The sequence below is a fragment of the Rhinatrema bivittatum genome, chromosome 13, assembly GCF_901001135.1.
Source record: "Rhinatrema bivittatum chromosome 13, aRhiBiv1.1, whole genome shotgun sequence".
Lineage (NCBI taxonomy): Eukaryota > Metazoa > Chordata > Amphibia > Gymnophiona > Rhinatrematidae > Rhinatrema > Rhinatrema bivittatum.
In genome coordinates this window covers 77949192-77964074 of record NC_042627.1, presented here as the reverse complement: position 1 = coordinate 77964074, position 14883 = coordinate 77949192, and the positions used below count along the sequence as shown (strand labels likewise).

Below are 14883 nucleotides of genomic sequence, written 5' to 3'. Positions count from 1 at the left end.
ACATGCCACGCTAGTGACGGCAGCGGCCTTTATTGACGTTTGTTTTCTGCACCTCCCCTTTGATGACGTCAGACCTAGCCGCCGGGTTTGGCAGGATCTCCTTTCCGTTCCGGGACACGTCAGCGCGGGCTCTGATTGGCTGGGCCGATGGCGGAAGTGGTGGGCCGCTGAAGAGACGTGGCGGCTGGCGGGGCTCGGGCGCTGACCATGGAGCTAGGCGGGGAGCCGATTGCCAGTAAGCCGGTGCTGGAGACCGAGGGCCTCACGTTCTTGCGGCAGACAGGTGAGCGGCAGCCGGAGTCATGCTGCCCCGGGGCCCGGCTGTGGGGCTTCCCGCTCCCTTCCCCCACACCGTCAGGTTGGCCATCCCCCTTCTGCGCCGGAGCCCCATGTGCTGGAACCCGGAGCCCGCACTCCATCCAAAGGCAATAGCAGCAGAAATCATCGGAGAGGCTGTTAGCAGCCAGGCTCAGGTTTCAGAGCCTCTGTAATTGGATGTTTGTTATTGCGCCACGGGCCAATCACAGCGCAGGGTTCCTGCCTCGAGGACCGATGCAGAAAACGCACCTCAGCTCACACGTTGAGCGCCCAAAACCGACCTCCAGTGTAGCAAGGCGCGTATTGCGCGCTGAAAATGGTGCTTCTAATCGGGAATACTGCTTAGCGCGATTTCGTGGCAATCCCATGCAAATGGCCTTAAGTTAGTATCCATTCCCCGATACAGAGAGACCGCATCGGACCAGCGCACTTTATTTTTTGCGCTGAAAATGTAACTCCAGGTCAAAGCTGCAGTTAAGTTTCTAGCACTATTGTGCTGTCATTTAGAACCCCTAAAATGGGTAAACAACGTTTTAAAAACAGTTTAAATATGTCCCCAGATAAATATAGAAAAATAAATATGGAAACCAGGACTCAGTTTTTTTAACGCTCAGGTTATTGCATCAGCCCCAAAGACATTAGCTATTAACACCAAATGCAGGATAAGTGGCATGGAGAATGATAATTAGCTAAAAGACATCTTAAAAAAAAAAGTGGGCAGTTCTTTTACTTTTGGAAAGCCACAGGCATTGCAGATTTCTATAACTTAATGTAAGCGATGCACTTTTGCTATGAATGCACAATGTAGACGCCCGATGCAGTATACTTTTGAGCACCAGAAATGCCCATTTCTCGTTAGCGTGCTCTTTTTGTAAGCCACTTCAATTTTTTTCTGATTGGTATATTTCATTAGATGCACAAGGGATGTGGATGCCCCCTGTATGTGTCTTATTGTATCGGTCTCTCTGTGCATAGAACTTACTTTCAATGCACACTGAAAGGCCGATGCAATAAAGTGCGCTGAGCCTGGCGTACATGTTTATGCACTAGACCGGTGGTTCTCAACCTTTTTTCTGTCGGGACACACCTGACAGATGGTTCTCACATGCATGACACACTGACCCATGATCGTCACGGGGCTAGATGTAAAAGTACAGTTTGCATCCACAGGAACCCCCCCTGACCCACAATTATAAATGTAAAGCAGAATTATGACATTCCCAGTACAACTCACCTTAAAAAAATATATTCTGGTTCTAGTGTCATCTCAGTAACAGCAATCCAAACTCCAACTACCAGGCTCAATAGCCCTACTTATGAAAAGCCAGCAGTTTATCACTAATGCATGTCCTCGAGAAAATACAACAAATAAGACTGATACAGTAAAATACCTCACCTCGGTCACATACACAGAACCGACCTAACATACTCCCAGGATCTGCAGTAATGCACATAAACTAATCCACACACAGTTACACTTATATTATGGAATGCACTCAAACAGTAACAACCCTACCTATTAAAAGGCAACACTACAAATATTAAATCAGGCTCTAAACACCAATACACCTCCTATTAGAAAAACAGAACTAGCCAAGCAGCTATAGATCCCAACACAGAAATAATTGTATAACTATACTAATAAACAGAATAACAGTTTCACAACAACTGTGAACAGAATAATATCCAACAATTAAAAACTTATAAAAATTATTTAAAATTCTCCAAACACCAATAAAATATTTCAAAACAGCAGACACATCACATAATATTCAGTAATTAAGCAGCTCTCCTACTCTTCCATGCAGGCCAGTAGCACACACCAGAAGCAGTAGTGGCTTGAAGCTCTGTACTCATGGTCCTCTTCCTTAGGGCCCACGACCAGTCTCTCTGTCTCTCTCTCACACACACATACCAGTTACACCCCCGTGACCATTTTCTGTCTTTCACACACCAATCCTCTCCTGACCAGTCTTTCTCTTATATACACACCAGTCACCTTCCCAAACAGTCTCTCTCTCATGCTCGCACACACACACACACCCACATGGCTTCCCACTCCCATGTTCTATCTTACATATACAGGCTTCTCACTCCCACAATCACTTTCTCTCTCACACACACACTCCAGTCATCTCTCTGACCAGTCACTTCCATTGTCTCTCCTATGTACACAGATCACCTCTCTGACCAGTTTCTCTCAATCACACGCATGCTCTCTCTCACTCACTTTACATAGATGATCTCAATCAAATGCTTTCACTTACACACGCACACTCTCAATCACACATACATTCTTTCACAGACTGGCTGGCTGTCTCTCTCATTTCCTGCCCCCCCCCTCCCCTCCGAGCACAATAATAGCTGCAGCAGCCTCCTCCTCTAGCCCCCGCAGGCCAAGAAAGAAGAATCTCATCGGCCACGGGAGGCTAATTCTGCTGTCTCCTGTGCCAATTTCTGGCTGCTTCTGATTTTGCTTCGGGCTGCCGCTGCTACTTTTTCATGCAGCATGGCTCTTTCTTCTTCCTGTGCACCCCACTGCACATCACTTCCTGTTCCGGGCCAGGGTGGGGGCAGGTGCGGGAAGAAGAAAAGGCCCAGCCGCAGTTTCCAGGCTCCACTAACCCTGCTGCCATTCCCATCCAGGCTTGAAGGTGCTGATAGCCCGGGCGGTAACGGCAGCAGTGGAAGATAGTCTGCCTCTCGCTCGGTGGGGGAAGAGCAGCGGGAGACCGGTAGCACGTGACACACCTGCCGCTGCTTGGCGACACACCGGTTGAGAAGCGCTGGTCTAAACTAGCACCCGATGCAATAAGGGGATTAGCGCCTCCGAACGCAAGGCTGATAGAGCTCATCACATATAAATAGCTATTACCCCGATGCAGAAATTCGCTGGGCGAATTTAACTCCAGCCCTCTCTCTTCGCACCTTTCCGCTGGAACAATCTGTCCCCAGACATTCAAGAAACTCTGTCCCTGGCAACCTCTCTTGCACAGTAGAGAATGCCAAGCCTGACGTCTTGGGATTTCCACTCAAGTTCAGGTTTTCTTTCTGTTTCTAATTTGTGATCACTTACGCTGACTCCTTTGTCTCTTGCCATCCATCATTTCACTCTCTTGTTTCAAATTCATGTCATGATATTTTATTGCGAGCCACCTTGGATAGATTGGCGCTATTAACTGCTGGAAATAAATTATTATTATTATTCTGTTTGTGAGGGAATAGTTTTGGAATCTATTTGACCTCCTAGGAAGCTGCCTAGAGATGAGTTATTCACCGTCTTCAATGCTGCAGATCTCTGCACAAGCAGCAGACACTGCCCTCCCCCCCCTCCCACACACACACGTGGGCATCCTGCAGGACCTTTGGGAAAATGAGCAAGTTTAGGAGCTGCTTGATAGTAACGAAGGCAGAAAACGACCAAATGGTCCATGCAGTCTGCCCAGCATCTTTCTAAGGTAGTAACTGCCGCTACGTGCAGGTTACCCCCATGCCTTATGTTAAGGGCATTAACTACCGCTCCATGCAGGTTTACCCTCAAGCCTTATGTTAAGGGCAGTAACTGCCGCTCCGTGCAGGTTACCCCCATGCCTTTTGTTAAGGGCATTAACTACCGCTCCATGCAGGTTTACCCCCAAGCCTTATATTAAGAGCAGTAACTGCCGCTCGGTGCAGGTTACCCCCAAGCCTTATGTTAAGGGCAGTAACTGCCGCTCTGTGCAGGTTACCCCCATGCCTTATGTTAAGGGCAGTAACTGCCGTTCTGTGCAGGTTACCCCCATGCCTTCTGTTAAGGGCAGAAACTGCCGCTCCGTGCAGGTTTCCCCTCAAGCCTTATGTTAAGGGCAGTACTAATTGCAGTTCGACAGTGCTGCTGAAAATGCCTTGCTCTTGGTCTTGGCAGTGGAAGCAGCCCTGTGCTTTTTCTGTAATGTCACATATAAGTACCCTGGATTGTAAAAGTTGGGGCCCAGCATTGGCTGTCGTCTGAATCCAGTTCCATCAAAGTGGAGATTGATGCTGCAGTTGCATCAGAGGTATTGAGGCTGATCAGTTAATGGCAGTAATTCCATATCTTCTGATTAAGGGTAGCAGCTGCAGGTTACCACCATGCACCGTTCAGCCTTTAGAGATCCCCACCCTCCAGCACTGTACTCAGTATTGCAAGTGAGGTCTCACCAGGGCCCTCACAGGGGCAATGTCACCCCCTTTTTCCTGCTGGCTATTCCTCTCCCTAGGCAGCCAAGCATCTCTCTGCCTTTTACCGTTGCCTTATGCACTTGTTTGGCCACCTTGAGATCATCAGACACGATCACCCCAGATCCTGCTTCTTCCTTTGTGCTTACAAGAATTCACCCCAATACCGTACCTCTCCCTTTGGTTATTGCAGCCTGAATGCACTACTCTGCATTTTTTAGCATTAAATCTTAGCTTCCAGACCTTACACCATTCCTCGAAGTTTGCTAGATCCTGCCTCATGTTTTCCACACCTTACTGGCTGTCTACCCTGTGCCTCCAGGCCAAAAAAAACCTTTCATGACACTTCTTCCGTTATGTTGCTTACAAAAATGTCAAAGAACCGGTCCAAGGATTGATCCCTGAGGCAGACTTAGTTATGCCCCCCCACCTTATCACGACTCTGTCGCCTCCCACTCAACCAGTTTCTAAGCCAACCACTCACTCTAGGGTCCACACCAAGGGTGCTCAATTTATTTATAGGCCTCCTGTCTGGAACTGTATCAAAGGCCCTGCTGAAATCCAAGTACACAACATCTAGGGTACCTTGATCTAGTCAAAAGAAATTGATCAGATTCGTCTGACAAGATTTGCCTCCAGTAAAACCATGCTGCCCTGGATCATAAGAACATAAGAACCTGCCACGCTGAGTCAGACCAAGGGTCCATCAAGCCCAGCATCCTGTTGCCAACAGAGGCCAAACCAGGCCGCAAGAACCTGGCAATTACCCAAACACTAAGTAGCTCCTATGCTACTGATGCAATTAATAGCAGTGGCTATTCCCTAAGTAAACTTGATTAATAGCAGTTAATGGACTTCTCCCTCCAAGAACTTATCCAATCCTTTTTTGAACCCAGCTACACTAACTGCACTAACCACATCCTCTGGCAACAAATTCCAGAGCTTTATTGTGCGTTGAGTGAAAAAGAATTTTCTCCGATTAGTCTTAAATGTGCTACTTGCTAACTTCATGGAGTGTCCCCTAGTCTTTACAATCCATTGGATTCCAGAAATTGCACTTTTCTCTGTTTTACCAGCGATTCCTTTAGTTTGCTCAGCACAGAGGTCAGACTAACTGGCCTGTAGTTCCCAACCTCCTCACTTACTTACACTTTTATGAAGAGGAACCACATCCGCCCATCACCAGTCCTCTGGGACTACTCCCGACTCTAAAGGTCACCAGCGGAGCTGCCAGGACATCTCTTAAGTTCTCTTAATACCCTGGTATTATCCCATCCGGCCCCGTCGACTTACCTACTTTAAGTTTAGTTAGCGCCTCATGACCACACTTTTCTGAAACTTGATTGAGGTTTGCTTTGCTTCCGATCTTATTTGTATTCATTTTACGTGGTCCTGCTCCGGGTCCTTCCACAGTGAGCAGCGAACAGAAATATGTTAAGCAATTTCACTTTTTCCTCCTCATCCTCTGCATATTCCTCCCCCTCACCTCTGAGTCTTGCAAGGCCACTCCTGCCCTTCCTGCTGTCACTGACAGATCTTAAAAAGAAGTCGTGTTCCCTTGTTTTACCGAATGTGCTATTTTTTCTTCTATTTGAATTTGTATATGCCTGACTGGTTCCAGCTTCTCTTAGCTTTCCCAGATATTGTCACCCGTCTTCCTCTTTCTGCCATCTCTTGGAGTCTGAACGTGAACCTTTTCTCCCTTACCTTTTCAGTTACTTCTTTAGAAAGCCATGGCGGCTTCTTTTAGTTTTGCTCCCTTAGATTTTTTCACCCAACTAATGACTCATTGAGGGACCCTCCCCTTTGAATGAACCTTCATCTCCTGTGCTCTAACACTGAGCCACACCATCCGGTGAGAACTGGATCCCAGCGATACGGTCTCTGTTAGTAAACGGTAGGTCCAATATCGCCTCCCAGCTGCCAGAACATTTCTGGCAAAGAATCCAGGCTCTCCCTGCTTCTAGAAGACTCTGCAACTGGGATGTGCCAATCAACATCCAGCAGACTGAAGTCCCCTAGTAATAGCACCTCCCTTCTAATAGCAATTTTGTGAATATCCTCCATTAAATCTGTCGGTGATGGAGGACTGTATATTCCATTCCCTCTTTCCAGAGTAATCCACAGTGCCGCCTCCTTACAGTATAAGCCCTGCAGTTTTGTTGCTTTAATATTATTTTTTAAATACACTGCACACTTCCTCCTGAATAGATTGTAGCTTGGTATAACTCTATACCTGTCTTGCTTGTCCCTGTGACAGCTTTACATCTGCTTCTGCTTTTTCCATGACTGCCCCTAGAACTGGAACTTTATTTCCAATACTGAGAGTATTAATGTAGATAGCTTTCCAGGTATTTACCTTCTTTCCCATTTCTATATAAGTATTTAATGTTTTACTTACCTTAGGGTTTTGTTCACCCATTCTTAATCATCCTAGTTTAGAGCCTTCCTTAGTAGGTTTGCCACTCTGTGCTGGAAGACATGGTGCTCTTCCTCTCATCTCTGCCCAGCAGTCCTTGAAACTTCATCCCATAGTCCAGGAAGCCAAAACACTCTTGCAGCCATTCATGTATCTCCAGAATGCAAGCTTCCCTGCCTGGGCCTTCATCCTTGATTGGGAGGATGGAGGAGAATAGCACCTGTGCACCTATATGTTTTACCTTCTTCCAGACCTCATTTTTTATCTGACCTGTGAGGTACCTAGCAGTATCATTCAGGCCAACGGTAGTCAGTTGGCCTGAGAATCTGCGCTGCTGGCTAGATCCTCTCACCCTTCAGGAAGGGGGTCTCCATTATGCTTCACGCCTTACCAAGTAACATTGGTGACAGATGCCCCCACAAATGGGGAGCCCACACCAGCCTGTTTCAGATTTGAGGGACTTGGCCATTCCAAGGAAGACCATTCTCTTAGAATTGAGAGGGGTCAGATATGCTCTAACAACCTTTACTCGTATGCTCAAAGGAAACGCTATTCAGACGGACAGCGTTCTGTGTAAAGAAACAAGGAGGCACGGGGTCATGGACTATTTGCCTAGAAGTGAGAAAGATATGGGAATGAGCAGCCAAACATAATCATTACCTTCCGGAAATCTCCAACACATTAGCAGCTCGCCTCGGCAGCAATCAGCAGCCAACAAGCTGTTCAGTCTATGGGGTCTCCCAGTGATAGACTTATTTGCACCAGAACAAAAAATGAAAACTGGAAGGGTCCAAGTTGCTTTTTCAGTAATTGCTCCACTGCAACCCTCATCTTGGGACTCCCCACATGTTATGGCTAATTCAGCCCTCCTTATTGGCAAAAAAAGGCAAGTTTGCTAACCGTAAGTGGTGTTTTCCATAGATAGGATGAAGTAGCCATACTGAATACCCGCCCATCTCCCTGGAGAATCTGCTACCTAACTGGATTTAGAGCTCAAATCAATTAAGGAGCTCACAAGGCAACACCTAGGTGGGAATTCCCACACATGCTCAATAAAGAAAAGCTCTGCTAGCTTGGAGAGAGAAGTCGGTCCAGTGCCGCCAGATGACGCTACCCATGTGTCATGGCTAATTCATCCTGCTATGTATGGAAAATACCATTTATGGTAAGCAAACTTTTAGGATGAATGTTTATTGCATTGTTTTTCATTTGTTCAGTGCGGTTCTGCAGTCCTTCTCTCGTTTAAAGGCATCATCTCCTCTTTCTAAGGTTGCAGAACACACACGGCCAGATGCACAAAGCATTTTTCTCTTTTGCAAAGGACTTTTTCCCATCCTGTACTTAGGAAACAGTTCTCTTTTGGAAAAGACGTTTTTTTCGTACATGAATTGAAGTTTTTGATCCCTGGAAAGAATTTGTCCCCATCGCAAGCCATTCCCTAATCTGGCACCTTTGGTCACAACCAAGGGACTCTGTGCTCGGAAAATGCCCTCACCCCCTCCTCCTCATTCATCCGTAAACTGGTGGTCGATTCAGATCTGAAGGGAGAACGGCCTCATTCTCGGCCTGTAATCTTGTGGCTTGAAGGCAAGAAGACAAGTATAACCGCACGCAGCAACGTAGAACAGTCACAGCCACCGGTTCAGATCCCAGCTGAGGTGGCCTCCGTGAAATGGGATTGTGATCTCAGTCCAGTTCCAGGGGCCACATCACATCCTGTCTATCAGATTTCATGTATTGAAATCTCAGTCTCCTGACTTCTGCTCTAGGCGATATTAAGAAAACAAACGCACACTCATAAAGCATAATCTATCCTAAATCCTCTGAATCTGTCTATTCTGCCACACAACTTATCACAGGCTTGTGACAAGAACATGAGTGGGGGTGGGGGGGGGAGAGTGAGAAGGTCTGCAGCATCGCATGGGCAAAAAAGTAAAAAGCTGCTATTTCAGCCTCCGTGTACTGAAGTGAGACAGGATGAGTGTCGCAGGCTGTCTCCTTGGGCCAAACGTATGACGCACTTCTCCTGTAGACACGCAATGGGAAAAGCCCTTTAGTACGTCTGGCCCCGTATTAGCTAGATTGCAGTCCACTGAAAATATTTGTGTTTGCATACTTCTTGCTTTGCACAATCTCTCTGATCACAGTCTGAGTCAATGACGTCTCCTTTAAGAATGCTGCCGGCCTCTGCTGAGAGAGATGGACATTCCCTGCTAACCAGAGCCTTTAATCTCTGGGTCCTGTCTGCTTAATGTCACAGTTCAATGCCGTCTTGTTGTAAAATGAAGTTCCAGTAAGCTTGATCTCCTCCTCCCGGGGTATGAGACCCCTGGCTGCCACTCGGCCAGGTCTGCTCCTTTGGAATTCGTCATAAGAGTGGCCCTGAGTCTGTAGTCCCACATCTAAACCCCCGTGGCCTGTCTTATGCTGTCTTAACTTACTGCCCCCCTGGTTTTGCTCCTTCCCTGTGCTGGTCTCTGTTGTGCCTTGGCTCCAAAAGATTAGTAAAAGCTAGAAGAGCTTATTACAAAAACGTTACGATGAGCTTTACTACCAAGATACTGAAAGTGAGTTACACTATGCGTTCGGTTTATTCACTGCTGTAATACAGACTATATGATTAAAATAGAGGGCACTGAAGTGAAGATTTCACTCAACATGGCCGATAGACATTGTGCCTAATAGAAGGGGCATTTGCATGAGGGGCTTTGTGGTGGTGCCTTTGTGGGTCTCTCGTTCTAGTAGAAGTCAGCTCACTGCAAGGTGTTGGTAGAAATGGGGATCATGGGTCCACATGCATTGAGGGAGGTGGTAATCAGCATTCAAAGGTTTGGTAAAACAGCAAGTCTGACCGCCAGGAGGTTGGAGGAGAGTCTGACTGCTTTGATAGGGGAAGCCAAAGTGTAGGGAAGAAGGATGAGGTCTAGTTTTGTGTTGTAGTCAGTCTGGCCGCCTTAAGAATTGGCAATTGGAGGACTGCCTCACTTTCTGATTTTAGGGCACAGGGTGAAGGCGTTCGTTTAGATAAAGCATACCTGGGCCTTTCAGGAACTTGTAGACAACACAACTGGAAGGCAGTGTAAGGATTGGAGGAAGGGAGTGATGTGTTGCCAATACCCACAGTCCGATAAAACCTATGCCATGGCATTCTGTACTAGTTGGAGGCATTTCAAACGCTTTTGTGGGAGACCAACTTCCAAGGAGTTGCAGCAGTCAATCTGTGGCCTGACAAGCGCATGTGTTAGGGTAGCCAGGCCAGCTGTGCTAATGTACAACATTCTCTCTCTCTTTCACTTGGCGCATTTCCGGGCACCGTAGTTCCCTGGGATTCTAGGCGCCACCTCCGCTGTGCACCTGGGATTTGAGTATCGGCTTCTCTTCTTTGGGCGAGCAGCTCAGTTTTAGATCTAGTTGGAGGAGGGCGACGACACCTGAGTGACACTGTGACATATACTGTGGGTCAGATTTCCTCATCACCTCTATCGGTTGCGTCCCCTGGATGTTGAAGAGGACCCGGGAAAAGGCATAAGGCCTGTGGGACCTGACATAGGTAGTTTGCTCCATGAAACGCTGTCTGCTCCCAGCCTGCATTCTGTGGACCTTTACCTGATATTGTACATTTCTGGTATTATCAATGTTTATGTTAAGAACTGAGTGGAAGCCTTGTTGTGAGAATAAGCAGAGACTGCCCTTCCTCTCCTGTGTATGCAGTGGGCTCGGCGCTGGTCGACTATGGCTGGTACATCCTCTTTGGTGGCATTGCAACCTACCTGCTTATCCAGCGGCTGGCGGGAAGCCTGAGGCAGAGCCGAGAAGATGCACCAGACGCCACTGCAGGTTGGTCACTCTGCGTGATTTCTCGTTTTGCAGCGATGTTGCTTATTGAAATAAGCAGTAATACACACATGGACAAAAAAAGCAGCGATGTATAGTTGTTCTTACTGAATGCAGATATCTCAAGAATATTCTTGCAGGAAAGTGCATAGTGCAAAGCCCATTGCTCACCCTTTGCTGTGTGAAGTTAAAGGCTCAGGTGTTACATCCCTTGGCACTGGGAGGGCATCGATGTCCCATTGCAGCGGTAATGCCGCCCTGGCCACCTTCGGGGTTCCTCGTTCCTGAGAATCTCTTTCAGAGCTGCACCCCCTTAGGTGCGGAAGATATAAAAGATCAAACTGCTAAGTCCTGGCCTGCTAATTGAGGCCTTTGGATTTGTGGTCAGGAGCGGCTCTTGTTCCGCTGCAGACTTCATTCTTGGTCGTTCTACAGGGATTTTCCCGAGGTCCTCAGCTGTGCATCTTCTTACCCCTTTGGGACCGAGGCTAGCCGAGGTCGCTTTCTTACTACTTTCCAAGTTAAAGGCTGATTTTTGCAGCCCTTAGTGGGAATTGGTGTAATTCAGGGGTAGGCAGTCCTGGTCCTCTAGTTTTGCAAGCTGGTTGCGTTCTCAGGTTGTCCACGCTGATGTGCACGGGATGCTAATACATCTCGTGCATTTTCAGTGGACATCCTGAAAACCTGACTAGAGTTGCCTACCCCAGTTTAGTTTAAGAAGTGTGAGGAAGCGGGGGCTTCTGATCTAGATTCATTAATAATTGGGAGCCTGTTGAATCGCAGACTTAAGTAATTAGAGAAGCCATCTCGCCACAGAGAAGGGGTCAGGACCTAAGAGCAAGGTCGCTGTGAGTCACAGGCTGTCTTTCTTCCTGGCTGTGCTGCAGATCCTGCCATGGTCGTGAGACAGCAGGAGGCGGTGGTGGCTGCAAGGCTGCGGATGCAGGAGGAACTCGATGCCCAGGCTGAGAAATACAAGGAGAAGCAAAAACTGGTAGGCTCGTTTTGCTAGAAAGCCTTTGGTAAATCGCCTTTGTAATATCTTCCGAAGCAGCAGTGAGCAGACCTTGTGCGTTGAAGGCTCTGGCTGTAGGAGTTTGAGCTTTTTCTGCACAATTGCTTGCCAGCAGGTTCTCCGTTCTGCAGTCCCCACTTGTCTTCTGACTTCAGGCGGACCTCATGAGGGAGCTCACAGAGCATTAGACATTTATTTTGCGAGAAATTAGGCCACCTGGGGACGATGCTAATGTTTGGGTGACAGGATGGCTATGAGCACGGTTGAGGGCTGCCCCTTTAGCTAATCAGTAGTGTTCCTGGTTTGGAGCTGGAAGGTTGCAGGTTTAAATCCCACAAGCTTTTTTTCCAGTGGGATCTTTTGGCTCCAGGCTAAGGTAGATCGGGTTCTCCTAGCAGCACAGCCAGGGGAGCTGCCCCTTTAGCTAATAATTAAAGCCCCTGGTTTGGAGCTGGCAGGTGGTTTTGCTTATTGTGGTGCACTAACCCATTTCTGCTTCTTTTCAAACATCTACATTAATTCTGTTGACGGACATCAGCTTGAAGAGGAGAAGCGCAGGCAGAAAATAGAAATGTGGGAAAGCCTACAAGGAGGCAAAAGCTACAAGGGGACTCTGAAAAGGACCCAGGTAATGCACTGCCCGCATCCCGCTCCAGACGTTCACAGTGTGATCATTGCAAAAATAAAATCTCTCTGTCTGGGGCTGGAGTAAAGGACACTGAGAGTTCTTTCATCTCTCTGCATGGCAGGAACCCACAGTGCAAGCTTCCGCCTCCTCGGCTGCCCCAAAGCCGGAGAAGAGGCCTATGCGGAGAAGCGGTAAGGCGCAGCTCACTTTTGACTTTTGGTTGCATCGATTAAAAAAAAAAAAAAAATCTTCTTTCACGCCAGGCATCTGCTGTGTCCCAGCTCCCTCTGCGAGCAGCAGGCCCGTGGCTCTGATTAGAGTCAGAAGCTGCTCTCTGACCATCACTTCGTGCGCCACCCGGGCGTTTCGGTGACTGCTTTCAGCATGATCACGCTAGTCAGTGACCTTGTCCTGCTCCAGCTCTCTGCCAGGAAAGGTGGCACGCTGGGAGGAGCTAACGGAAGCAGTGGGTTTGCAGAGCCCTGGGACTGCGTGTGGCTCCTGTAGTTTGCCAAGTGATGAACATGGTACAGACCTTCTTGTTGTTCTGTGTTCCACGTGTAACTTTTTCTTTTCTAGTAGTCTAAGTGCCAGAGGATGGGCCTGTAGCGGTTCCCTGGTTTCCTTTCTGGAAATGTCTTGACACACGTTGCTGAGTGGGAATGGTGGGAGTTAATTCAGCTTTTCTGCTCAGCTTTCCCCTTTGATCGTCTCTCTCTGCTCCCATTTATCTCTTTCCTTTGATATATTTCCCTCACCCTTCTTTGTAGCCTTTTTCATCTCCTCTTAATCCCTCTCCCCTGCTAAGTGCCCACCTCTCTCTTGAAAGTTCATGGGGTCTCATGTCTGCTACACCATAAACTCTGAGATTAAATGTAAATGAAGATTTAAACCCAAACGCTACAGTATTCACGTGTGCAATCTGCATTGTGCTTGAAAGGCCTCCTGGCCATTATTGGATGCTGGGAACAGTGAGCCAGCTGCTGTGATTAGAGACAGGAAGCTTGCTCTAGATCACCTCTCCTGATATCTGCTCTCATTTCTCCTCCTAGATTATAACCCTTTGTCCGGGAGCAGCAGCAGCGGCTCCTGTGCCTGGAGGCCAGGGCGCAGAGGGCCCTCCTCGGGTGGTGGATGAGGGTAGGAGCCTTGCTGGAGCCACTCAGACACCAGCAAGATTTGCCCGCTCTGCTGCCCTGCTGCCTGGAGCTTGCCTGTCTCTGTCCTCATCTTCTGGGTCCTGTGTTGTGCCGTTACCGAAGAAAACCAGCAATGGCGAGAGAGTTTCTGCTGAGTGCGTCTTTGACTTGCATTGTCTGACAGTGAGATTGCTAACCCCCAGCCAGGAAGCATAAGTGAATATCCTCCTCAGAGGGTCATCCGTAGCAGCAGACTGATTCCAGGAAGAGGAGCAACTGACTTTTATTATCAGAAAGTAATTGCTGGGGGTTCCTCCTGCAGTGTTTTGTTTTTTCTGGTGGACCCTTTGAAATACACAGCTCACTGTTTGCCAGTTAAGATCTGACTGACCCAGCAGACCCTCCCCACCCCTTTGGTCCAGTGGATGATTAGTAGTAACATCAGTCATGTTTTAATGAACTAATAACCCATTAGATGGGGCTCTGTGATAGGCTGCTGCACATGACGTCATCCTCATAAATGGGAATGCCCCAGTGAGGATTACTGATACTTGGCAGCAGGTAGCACCTATGTCCTCTATTGCTGTGGCTTTGCAAATCAAAAAGTATTTAACATCATTCTGAGCAGATTAGAGTAGCTTCTGCCACTGCTACCCAGACCCTTATTAAAGGATTTTTGGCCAGCCCTGTCTGAGTGAATAGAATTTTATTCTTCCTGCTAATCTGTCTCTGTCCTGAAAACTGCACAAGGGGTAACAGTGACTGCCGGCTGGTGTGATGAATGCTTTTTCAGTAGAAAATATTTTTTTCTTCTTGTGTTTGATTTATAGTTCACTAATTGGAGGTGGGGCATTCCCTAAAGGTTTGCATATCTGAGAGAGCAAACAAGGCCAGTGTACAGGCAGTTTCTCTTGATCCTACACACATGATTAGGGTCTGCAGCAGAAGGATCTTATAGGCCCTCTTGCAAAACCAGCATTACCCAAAAAGTAAAGCGAGACTTAAAAGGAGAGTAGACGCTCTTTGCGGTCCCATTTCAGGCCCAAGGGTGGCGCACAGACAAGAGAGGAACTACCAAGCATCGATGAGGATGTGGTAAGGTGAACTATCACTGGGGGGGAGGAGGGGGAATCGTGGGATGGTGGCAGCTTGCAGCATCATAAGACTGTTTCATCTATTAACCCCCCCATCACTGTGAGGCAAGACCTATACTAATTATTGACATTAATGAGCTCTGCTAAAGGCACCGCAGTCCCAGCGCCTTCCTCCCATCCCCTGGGGCAGAGCATAGCATAGCGCCAAGCATTAACCCAATGGATCACCTTATCACCGT

At 47.8% G+C, this 14883-nt stretch overlaps 1 protein-coding gene across 1 annotated transcript; it reads left to right on the top strand.

Moving 5' to 3' along the window:
- The first annotated feature begins 95 nt into the window (after positions 1 to 95).
- On the top strand, positions 96 to 14237 carry SELENOS (selenoprotein S). Its single transcript, XM_029575375.1, has 6 exons — positions 96 to 283; positions 10646 to 10771; positions 11656 to 11762; positions 12322 to 12411; positions 12533 to 12602; positions 13464 to 14237. Exons 1-6 carry the CDS (start codon positions 208 to 210, stop codon positions 13547 to 13549), a joined length of 555 nt encoding a protein of 184 aa, XP_029431235.1. The 5' UTR covers positions 96 to 207; the 3' UTR covers positions 13550 to 14237.
- Positions 14238 to 14883: the final 646 nt, after the last annotated feature.

Excerpts from the sequence above, each read along its gene's own strand:
- SELENOS (XM_029575375.1), top strand. The coding sequence starts at position 208 with ATGGAGCTAGGCGGGGAGCCGATTGCCAGTAAGCCGGTGCTGGAGACC. Across the intron at positions 284-10,645 it reads CACGTTCTTGCGGCAGACAG|TGGGCTCGGCGCTGGTCGAC; the intron begins GTGAGCGGCAGC and ends CTGTGTATGCAG. Across the intron at positions 12,603-13,463 it reads GAGGCCTATGCGGAGAAGCG|ATTATAACCCTTTGTCCGGG; the intron begins GTAAGGCGCAGC and ends TTCTCCTCCTAG.